We start from the raw sequence: 12342 nt of genomic DNA on the forward strand, positions 1-12342 counted from the left end.
GACGAGTCCCAAATAGGACGAAACGCGCGTCAAACTGGATTTCACTGCTAGCTACTATCCATCTTTGCTTACCATGATTGTGAATTAAGGCTTTATCGAGGCATTACGCAGAGTATACATAAATGCCAATTAGAAACTGACCAGTTGCAGTCTTAACACATCGATGGGAAGATTCAAACAAACAATATTAAGTTAATTAAATGATTTTGTTTCCGTTAATGTTATGCAATCTAGCAATAGTTACCATGCCTTAAATTGTATTTTGGATAGCATTAAAAAAATTACTTTGTCTGATGTCTCAATTTTGAACGTGTTTATGTTTCCTGTTTGGTCTAGAAACAAATTTCTTTTATGAAATATTCTGTCAGCTGGTTAAAAAAATTAATCTATGACCTATACGTAAGCCCCCCTCTCACTTGTGAAATTAATATTGTACACATTTAAACCGGTCAATGAACAGAACCATTTTTTTAAATGTCTAGTTGTGGTTAGAATGTGTGGTGGAAGGGTAGAGATACACTGTAAATGATTATTTCAATGGTAAAATAATGCATTAAGATAGTAGAAATGAACATTTACCTTATTTTCACTGTAATTTGCGATAACCACCCCTACGAATAAGGTTAAACCAATAAGACAACCAATAAAAACGAATAAGTGTATGTAAATAACATGTCGCTGTGAAAAAGGGAAAAGAGAAAAAAAAAAGCAGAAACGTTCTATAAATATGTTAAAATGAATTAACAGTTCAGTTTGATATTTATATGAAGAGTTACTGAATGCTAGTGAACACTGGACAACTATATGACTGAGCTTTGAGATTTGCTATCAGTGCAAAACCATGACATTATACGTGACATATGAAGACAATTAAATCATACAATTGGAAAGTTAAAGATTGGTAATAATTAATCATTAATTTATTTTCATTCTACATGGTTTTATCGCTAAACCGTGAATATGTCTCTAGACGACATTATCAGCGTTCACTTCAAAGGAAAATGAGCTAATAGAATTTCTTTACAACTGGATGATAGCTTGACCTGCTGATAGGGAGTTCAAGTGTTTGTTGTCTATATTTATGTGTTTATTGTTTTTAAATATTTATTTTGACTGTCTTTTACCTTGACGTGATCTCTAACTTTGACATTACGACGAAAGTTAGAAAATGTATATTATCAAATACACAAATCACATATTGATAGAAGTTACACTTATGATGAGATTTGGAAATAGTAGGGTTCGATTGTATGAATGGATTGAATACTGCTAATCAATTTCAAATTAGGACTCCATAATTCTCAATACTTCTCTTGGCTCTATTCATGCATAATAATAATAGTTATCTTCAAATTAAATTCATCTAAACGAATCATCTAATTAGACAATCACAATGTAATTAGTAAACAGAAGAATTAAATTTAATTGAATGTATACCTAGTCTATTCAATTAATTATATGCATGTAATCAACAAAGAAAAGAATGAAATCATCAAAATAACAAATTAGAAAGTAAAGTATATGTATGTATATGTATATGGAGAACGGAAACTTGGCGGGGACAACCAACTTACTGTCTTGATAAATATGAAAACCGTATATCGAATACATCATTTTTTACATCTTCTATCAGTTGTCTCTTACAAATTTCATCATTCCCTCATTCCTATCGTTAGTATGATTAATCTCTGTTAATACTTCTATTCCTTTCAATTCGATCTTTTCAATCTTTTATATACTACTTATATCTTTTAATATAAGTAGTAACACAACATGAAGTTTTTTCAGTGATTTTTTTGTATTATTGGTGTTAGTTAGAAAATTATTGAGAAACAGGGACGTTGAACAAATGTATAAATTGGAAAATTCCTACTCTTGTGATGAGTTTCAAATCTTGAGATCATAAGGTTGAATTCTGATGTGAATAAGCTATTTCTCATTATCTAACTGATTATTTATATGGGAACATTTGGAAAAAAATGTGATGATGAACTATGGTGTGATATATGTAATTTCTTTTGTATTCATTACAATTCATCAATAATAAATGAATAGGTTGTTTCTTTTTGTAGACATTAATCATATTCGAAGGGCTTTTTGTGGATATTATAGTAATTTTAGTAGTTGAGATCATGAGTCAATTGAAGCTAGACCACCATGGGAAACTGGAAGCACTGGACGGTCGTTTCGTCCTATTGTGGGACTCCTCAGCAGTACACATCCACGATCCCACTTTGCGAGATCTGAACCCCGGACCTAACAGTCTTGCACGCGAGCACTTAACCACTAGACCACTGCGCTGGCTGGCATCCAACGGTGTTAATATCTAACTTATATAAAATTACTAAAGTGTTCACAAAACTCCCTACTTAAGTAAATCTTAGCCTATTATATTCATGTTTCATATTTAATCCAGTTATCAAGAACATTGATAAATCAATCGTTGAAATAAAGAACTCAAATGAATTTATTCTGAATACATCTGATGATATTAATAACATACTATTATGGTCTCTTTTTTATCATCTGAAGCTTAATAAGACTAGATAATTTTGTTTTTTCATAGTTGAAATCATGAGTCAATTGAAGCTAGACCGACATGGAAAACCTGGAAGCACTGGATGGCCAACTCGTCCCATTACGGGACTCCTCAGCAATGCGCATCCACGATCCCGCACTCGCGAGATTCGAAACAAGTGCCTATCAGTCTCTAGCCGGAGCCCTTAGCCGATAGACCACTGAGCCGGCTGGGATCAAACGGTGTTAATGTCTATCTTCAACCAATCCACAATTTCCATCAACCGTTCACCAATTGTCTTCAGTCAGTTGATATCTCTACAACAGACATGGTAGAACTCCACTGGTCACTGCTTCCCACTAGAACTCAAGAAATGGCCGTTCAGTGCTTCCAGGTTTTCCATGGTAGTCTAGCTTCAATTGACTCATGATTTCAAATATGAAAATACTGAATTCTCCACAAAACCCCCTCTGATCTATAATTTTGTTTTATCATTCCTTGGTACTAAGATTGATGTATTGAACAGTATAATTAAAATAGATTGTATAATCTACTTAACAAGTTCTAATGTTTCGAAAACTTTCACCTTTCTATAATAACCTGAAGTCATGGCTCCGAATGTACATAGATCAAGACACTACATTATACATTCCGGTAGTCTTTCAAAGAGTTATCATTTTAGAAAATCTCCATAAATCTGTTGTGGAGTCCGTACGTTGAAGTTACCAATTTTGTTTCACGTTCGTAAGTAGGGATTGCCAATTATGTTCGTACGTCGAGGTTGTCAATTCTGTTCCGTGTTCGTTCCGCGAGGCCACTAATTCTGTTGCGTGTTCGTATTACGTCGGGCTCACCAATATGTAGTACCATGTTTCATTAATAGTTCACCTCGATACGCATTACTTTTGTTTCGCTCTCTCGAGTTGGCTTCCCCGACATCTCCAAAGCGCACGTCATTTTGCTTCTCTCTCTTCTGTTCACTTCATCGCTCTGATTCCCTGGCCAGCTCAATGACTTTTGAAAAAATATATATCCTAAATCTATTCTCGTATTTGACGTATTTAACTCCGTTGTTCACCAACGCGGAATAAAGTTATTTATTACATACGAGGATTGATAGTACGTATATTTTGACAACAAACAATCATTCATACGATCAAAAAGGAATAAGATTTAAGCTACTGTAACATATTGGTAATCCCGACTAGCGAACACGCAACAGATCTTTAAAATAAAAAAATAAAAAAAATTTTTGAAATATGATCAACTTACTGGACCAATACGTTCTTTAATTACATCCCGTATTTCAACCCAACCTTCAAGTGATAATACTTCAAATAATGCTAATATTGCATTGCCAATATTATCAAAATTGAAATTTCTTGGATTAGCCCATACTCTTGGTACAAGTATTTTAATTGATTCACCTTTAACACTTTTTAATTTGGTTGAAGCTAATTCACGCATAAATCGTCCAACACATTTTTCCTAAACATAGGTATATATAAATGAATAATTAATAATGTATGGTGGTCGACATTCGATATTATCGGTTAAACTTCGTAATATTGTTCATCCGGATAACCGTTACTCAATAAGGCCCCCAACGGTGTATAAATCAGAAGACAAATACGAAGGGTTGATTGAGTTTATTATTGGACCATACACAGATATTCAGAATTACAGGCACGTTAAGCAAACATGAAAGAGTAGTTCCGTAAAGCAGGCGAGTGAGCGTAAGAGTCGAATGAGCGAGAGATCAATAGATCGAGTCAGCGGGTAAGCGAGTACAGTACAGTACAGTGAACAGGATTAAGATGTACATATATATACAAATGGAAAAGCATGAATCATCAAATCAACTAAGCGATTAGTAGTAAAGCTAGCAGAATGTATACATGAGTAGGCAGTAAGCGATGTTCAAGCGTACATAATAAGTGTACAATAGTATAGATAGGTTGTTGTTGTTGTACGAATGACTGTCCGTTAAATAAGTTAACAAAAAGGCTTAGCCAAATTAGATGTAAACAAACTCAATTGTATGTGAGCTGCTATAAATGCTTTTCTAAAGACAATTGAATTACATTTCTTCTCTCTGATCCTCAATATGTATTTTTAAAATTAGGTATCAGTTCATAAAACTGTAGACTATTATTCTAAGACAATATAGCTTTTGTTCCTTAGGTTCTTGAAGCTTTCTAGCTCAAATGAACTCCTATTCAGTACATCTGGATTCACTATGGTTACTTCAATTATCTTGACTTATCTGACATAGGTATTAAAAAATAACCTTAAATAAGCTTCTTTTTTTCTTCTAACATGAAGATTTAGCTTTCGTGTTGAAAAGATCCCTTCAAATTGACTGTTTAAGCTAATAAAGTCATATTGGTATAGAAAATCAGGATGGATGTAGACTATTCGGTAATTTATATTTTCCCTTGCATTTAACCGATAGATCAAATAACTCATTTTCATCATCATGAGCATGAACCATAAATTTTACATTGCTTTATCAGTTTGTTCAATGTTCACAATCCCTTGAAGTCAACAACGAGAAAATGCTAATGGTGCAGTCAAAAAAGTAATCTGCAGTAGCATAGACAGTTTATGGATATAATTGAATTTTCGTAGTTTACATTACTGAATGACCATAGTTCGATAATCATAGAAAACTAGAATTCATTGGATGATTTTATCTTTCTATTATGATATTCTACAAAAGTGCTCATCTGTAATTGCAGTGGAAACATTTCAGCTCTTAGCGAAATGTTGCGATTTTGACTTGTTTTTTCCTCTTCTTCTTCTTCAACTTTTCATTTTTTTCTTCTGTCCGTTACAACTTTACTCTCAATTCTTGGTACATACTACTTATATCTTTCCGTGTAAGTAACACATCCCACACTAAGATTGGTTCCCGATGAAATAATGGACTCGTAAAGCTGATGAGTCCTGTACTACAACGAAACGACCTCTCAATGCTTCCTAGTTTTAAATAACCATTTAACTAAGGCTACTTGTTGATGCAGGCTACAATTAGCTTTATTCTGAGAGTTAATTTTCTAAAATGAATCATTTTGTTTAACTTCTTTAAAACATAGTTTATAGATGTTATAACTTTATCAGTATTCAATTGTTTTGCTGGTTAGTTAAAATAATTATAGATCAGTTGTCAGTAAATAAAATGAAAGATGGACACAACCATACCTTGTACTTGTGACTCATTCAACTAGAAAACAGTTAATTACAGAAAATAAGTTTATTATAACATAGAGATTGGGAAAACGAAACCAAACTCTTTGTACAGGTTCATGACTGGATTTGATTAGTACCTATTGACACAAGGGGCCCATTCTTGCTCACGAATCTCATTTAGGTAGTCACGACAGTCTTAATTTCCATCACAATGCTTTATTCAAAATATGAAAGCTGTATCAAATCTCTTATTAAATTGGTCAACTTATCATTATTTTCACCTTTAAATCGATACTACTTATATCAGAAAAGTAAGCTAATATTTTCCAAAAAGTAAAGTTTACATTTTTTACTGATTTGAGAATAGATGGAATAGTTTATGTATGTACCATACAATTTTCAGTGCTTTAATCTATATGAAAAATTAACTAAAGAGATTTGTGAGGTTTGTTTACCTAGATGCTTTGAGTATGATCAATTAGAACATTCTAGATCAGACATGAACAACATGAAAACGGTTAGAAACAAGCTTTCCAATTCATTATAACAAGACTGATACAATAGTCAGATCACTGAATAAACGTATTTGAAGAGATTCAAACACCCGAACTATTTACATTCTGTCACAATAACTTTCTAAGGATGAAATCACGCTAAATCGTTCCGTTTGGTAATGTAAAGAGAAGATGGAACTGGTCTGATGAATAAAATGTATTTTCTCTGTACATTTAAAATAGTCTAGTTATACTTGTACCTACCAAGATGTTGATTTATGAAAACTAATAATGACCAGGTAACTAAGACCCCAACAGAACTTTACCTCATAGCCTTAAATTCTAACTCCAAATCCTAATCTTAATTCTTTGTAATGACTTGCTACTCTCTTTTACCGCGGATAAGTAGATGAAGTATCTCGAAGTCACTTTAGTGTCATTCAAAAGTCATTCATAAATTATAGTCCCATACATTAAGTGTAAAGAGTACATTCATAGGATAGATAAACTATTCAAAAAAATATCAATATTTACTATATTCTAACTAATTTATGACTTACTTTAGTCATGATACTTCTATCATTACATATAGCTAAACGTCCACCGAATAAATGTACACCATATACAGCAAATATAAACATGAATACAACTAATAGAACAGAAACCTACAGAAAAGGAATAACAATAACAACAATATTTGTTTGTAAATCACATGTCTATTCTCATCAGTTCGATCTTTTCAACCTTCTTCTGGCAGGCATTACACTTCTGAACAGTGTTACATACTACTTATGTCTGTCGATATAAGTAGAATACAGCACCACACTTCTTATAAAGATATTGAGTGATATGAATTCTAGTCACTTGTACAACGTTATTCTCCCCAAGTCTACAGATTTCCAAGTGATCAATCGCAACTGATATGTAGTGTATTTCCTATGATTTGAACATACGTGAGCTACAGACTAATTGAATGCATAGGTGAATAACTTGGAATTACAACTTTTAGTAACAGTTATCTCTGCTAAATATAAGGTGACTATTTATAATTATTAACTCAGTGAATGATGCTTTGAATTTGTCGATATTAGTCAATTTGGATAGAAATATCAAATAACTAACATGCACGTAAAATAGACAATATACTAAGAATGCAAAAAGTAAGGTGACTGAAGTAAACATATAAAAGACTTATTAAATTCAAACTAAATACGTGCCTCAGGAGGGGGGCAAAGGGGCACCAGATATATATATGCGCCACACAAATCTCATTTGATTTGTGTGAGAGCTTTGATACTGTCCGGGTGCCCAAACCGAAGCAGATGGTTGTTTTAGGGAGCCAACCCGGAGCCTTTGACCCAAAGATCTGATCCACAAGGCAGTGGAGCATGGTAAGGAGACACAGTCTCATGGTAGCCGATGACCAGCGATTGATTCATACGCCATTTGTTCCCTCAGGATACCGTAGCCCATATGCACCATTGGTTTAGAATCAGTGTTTTCCAACTCCCCTAGGTGGACTTTCCGTGTCCACCAACCCGGTTAAAGCGCCGAACATTCGCTTTCTGTTCTCTCAATTTCGTGAAGAACAGTAATGCCACTATGAGAAGGCAGTGAGTAGGACTTCCATGGCAGAGGCTATATACGTGTGGCCATGTGAGAGGATTTGGAGAAGGAGAGTGGAGTCTCCAAACTCTCGGCCGTACCAGGGCATTTGGGGGCATCAGAAGAAAAACAAGTGACTACCTTTTATTCACTTATCCCGTTACCTGACAGAATATCTGGTCAACATTTGTAATAAAAGTAGACATAAAGGATGGAAGCTACATTGGTCCATTAATTTACTGGAAACTTATGTATCCTATCCAAAAGTACTTGAAGGCAAAATATTATTTCAGGGTTTTGGTTAACTTTTATACCAACATTCAGATTATAAATAACTTCACAATTTATTATTTCTATCATATTTGTCCCCCTAAATAAACTCTGCAAACACAATAAATCCACAGGTGCTAACCTGGGTAGTATATAATGCCATCTGTCCTATACTACTGAGGAGTCTTGGATCAGTATAAAACACTTTCAAAATGTTCTTTACTTTCCATATGTAACCCTAATAGGATGATTTTGTGGTGATAACAGCTGCAACGACCATTCATCAACATTTTTTTATAGCTTTATTCAATATTATATTTTTGGTACAATATAGAATTCTCAGCACAAAGTACTTCAACAAGTTTCCGTTTCTCACTTCTTCGTCCTTCCTGACGATAAATATTGAATGATTGCCAATTAAAAGTTAGCAGCCCAGTCAATCAACATCTGGATAATGTACATTCTTCTCGCTGAATATTGCCAGCAACCACGATATCTGTGATTAGGCCTTTTGTAGACTTTACAGCGAAAGGTTTTACACTTTTCAGAAACGCACCTGAATAGGTTGTGCGATTAATAGCCATAATGATGTATTAAAACAAAAAAAAACAAACATTGGCGACGACTGCCATATTTTCGATCTGATCAGATTCTGTCTGTCATTACTTCTAACGAAAACTTTGGGGGACCCATATTGAAGTTAGTCTTTAATGGATTTACAAATATATTCTGCTTTTCAATGTCACTAACTGATGTTAATCAGTGATAAAAACAACGTTTTATTCTTGAACTTTTCAATGTAATTTCCAGGGTCTGATATAACAATGAATAAGATAGTTATTGGAGGTAATATGCCCAAGTTTATGTATTTCATCATAGTGAGATTCCTAACCAATACGTTACTTTATAATTTTAGGTATTATATCTTTCCAAGTGAACAGTCTTCATAGTTGTCTTTCACAACTTTATATTGAGAAGAAACTTTAATAAAATTGATGTTCAAAGTCGATTTAGTAAACCCCCATTAAAAAAAGAACTATAATCACTATTTGACTTGATTTAACAATATTCAATTAAAACTTACCATAAGAATTTCTCTGAATCCTCTTACAAGTTCATAAACAACTCGACGCATTTGTGGAACTAAACAAAATATTCTTAATGGTCGAAGACATCTTAATACCATAAGTAAATGACCAGCAGATCCTGGACCGATTACATCAACACGTAACATATAACTGACAAAAATCAAACTGATCTATATTTTGATGATCATAAGGAAAGTCAAAAAAAATAAGTTATATAATTAAGGGAATAGAAGAAACTGTAGTAGTAAACAACTTTCATTCATTTAATACATCATCTGTACATTTTCTTTGAGTTGTCCTTTACCTACACTATTATTCCTTTAATTCTGTTGATGAATCGATTGCTCACCGATTAACTTTCACTTCTATTATAAAGAACAGAACACATTTGGGGACAAACGAATGTATTTAAGCACAACATTACAGAATATCTCATTAAAGTATGGGAACCATATAGTGAATAGTTAATTTGCAAAATAACAATCAATTGTCTCAGTTTGACTGTTTCTTCAGCAAATATCCGTTCATAGTCTCCGATTATAATTGTTCATGAATTTTCGTACCAAGTGCATGCCGTTCCCATTCTCTCTTTATTGATCTTCTACTGAAATACATTCAATGTCCGACCATTACCATATACTACTTATGTGGATATCAGTAACCCACACTACACTATCAGTAAGAAGTCTACTACTCATACCTAATATATACTACTTATATATCTATCCCCATCAGTAGCATACACCACACTATTATTATTGTATATATACACACAAAAACTGGTTGTAAACATTTATATATATGTAGAATGGTACTCATCAAGTCATATAATTAGGTCAAATACTTGTTTACTGTACTCATTTGTTATTAAGATAATCTTTTCTTTAAAAAAACCCCCCTATTCATTATACAGTTGATTTCTTTATATAGTGATTAAATAGTTGACACTATCAACTAATACAGAAAGGAAACAACAACTGTAAATACATAAATCAATTGAAAAGAAACTAATTAATGAATGGAAAGAAACTTTTAGGGAAAAAAAAGTAAAAGAAATCTAATTGAAAAAAGTTGTTGTTATGTTCATTGTTTAACAAGCTGAATATATAAAATTAGAGATCTTTTAAGAGTTGAAAGTAGGTTTTCATTATGTACTGACATAGTTTCAAGGATCATTAATCAATATATATTAGTACTGTACGATATAAACAAATTCAAATGATTGATTAGTTCTTCTAGATTTTTAATATATCCAAAGTTACTTTATGGACTAATCTGAGTTAGAAGTGTTATATCTTGTGGAGAATGATGAATGGTTACTTTTGAGGACTATTCATGGACTAATATGATATGGATATTTCCTATGGTATAATTGTTAAGTAACTAAACTATTCTTATTCGTGTCCTTCTTATTATAAGCTTTATTTTGACCTATAGACTATCATTATACGATTGACCATTCTTGAGTTATCCCTAGTCCATTAATTAATGTTCCCCCTATTCACAGGCACATTTGGCCAAATCTTGTACACGTGTTATTTTCTATTTTAATGGAACGATGCGGTCAGTTTGAGTGGTATATAAACCGAGTATGTTTGAGAATAATGATTCATATTGCAGATGCTGTTATCGGTGTTCTGGACTTAACTGGTTGGGCTAGGCAGAAAATAGGACTGATAAGTACTCGAGACTGTTCATACGGCTTTTGTGTATCATTGGATCCGATCAATAAAATCACTGCTCTCTGATTGGCGAGAATCAGCACGTTCATATATATTAAACAGGGCACATACGCACATATGCACTCAATCGTATATATCAACTGGGCAAATACACGCACTCACATACAATCGATATAACAGAAGATCATAGAACATTGTAAGATAATGGATAGCTGTTTGGTCACAGTGTGGGAATCCTTATCATTTTGTATCCACGATCTCAAGAAGGATAGAATCCAGAACCTTCGAGTCTTGTGGTGAGTAAAGGTAGTTCAAAGCTTAAATCTAATGGCTAAAAGCCGATTTCAAGTAGTCACTTTCTTGTGAATGTTACTTCAGATAGAAATCCGACGATGTAATAGAAACATTTGTATATGGTATTCATTGAGTTTTAACTTCAGTTGGTGTACCACTGAATACCAGTGATACCAGACGGTAGAGAAATTATTTCTTATTCTTTTGGTAAAATTACTACGACATTGTAATTTGATCCTGAACATAAATTATTTCCATTGCATTTTGTCGAGCATGACGTACGTTTGGGATGAATACTCAGTCATCAAGATTATAGCTCATAATAATAAGTGAAATAATAATAGATTTCTGATTCACAAGTTATGTTAGCTGATTTATCTAAAAATTCAGTTGACCTTATTTGAATGTACAGTAACAATATAACGAAATTCTTGTTGTAAGCAAAGATGGATAGTTGCTAGCAGTGAAACCCAGGACGCGCGTTTCGTCCTATTTAGGAATCGTATACTAGTTGTACCTGTATCACAGAGTTGATAACCAATCCGTGAGTTAAACGCACGTCCTGGATTCCACTGCTAGCCACTATCCATTTTTGCCTATAATACTTGTGACTTAAAGCAATATTGAAGCAATCTACACAGGATGCACATATGCCATTAAGAGACTGATCAATTGCAGTCCTACACATCAATGAGAAGATTTAAATACAATACTAAAATGGATAAAAATATTTATTGATTATATTTTTAACTACTATTATTTACTTAGTAGTATAATGACAGTATGTTAAATATTTTTTAGACATCTGAAGTGAAGGGAAATAATACATTGCGTTTGTCTTATGGTACATGGGAATAAGAAAAAAAATATCTACATTAATAATCACTTACTATATAAATAAATAAATCTAGGAATCCACCAAAATCTTTTAAAAGTGCATTAGGTGTAAATATCAGTCCATTAGCAAAAATTTTCAAGGTCATTTCTAATGTCATGACAACGAAAAAAATATATTCACATATCTGTAAGAAAAAAATTCAATAATATAGAGAAATAATTAAGACGATTGAATGATACACACATACATTTCATGTTTTGTAAAGATCTTATACAACCTAAACTTCATTCCATTATAAACTTACGTCAGTTAGAGAGAGACACTTTGAAAAGAGAGAGAACTGCTTTAGAGTACAAATTAT

The 12342-nt window shown here is 32.9% G+C and overlaps 1 protein-coding gene and 1 non-coding gene across 2 annotated transcripts in view; both read right to left on the reverse strand.

The window, feature by feature from the left end:
* The window catches only part of Smp_197640 (voltage-dependent calcium channel), a gene marked incomplete at both ends in the record, with an annotated part of 139292 nt that overhangs the window by 35454 nt on the left and 91496 nt on the right, over positions 1 to 12342 (reverse strand). Inside the window, 5 exons of the mRNA XM_018799762.1 lie at positions 580 to 678; positions 3791 to 4006; positions 6765 to 6869; positions 9164 to 9337; positions 12034 to 12165. Of these exons, the coding sequence (XP_018651519.1) occupies positions 580 to 678; positions 3791 to 4006; positions 6765 to 6869; positions 9164 to 9337; positions 12034 to 12165 (726 nt within the window). The remainder of the gene's footprint in view (positions 1 to 579; positions 679 to 3790; positions 4007 to 6764; positions 6870 to 9163; positions 9338 to 12033; positions 12166 to 12342) is intronic.
* Positions 5 to 73, reverse strand: Smp_tRNA_00975_Pseudo_TTG.1.1. Its single transcript has one exon. It is a non-coding gene (tRNA).

The sequence above is a fragment of the Schistosoma mansoni genome, chromosome 3 (genome assembly GCF_000237925.1).
Source record: "Schistosoma mansoni strain Puerto Rico chromosome 3, complete genome".
NCBI classification, from domain to species: Eukaryota; Metazoa; Platyhelminthes; class Trematoda; order Strigeidida; family Schistosomatidae; genus Schistosoma; species Schistosoma mansoni.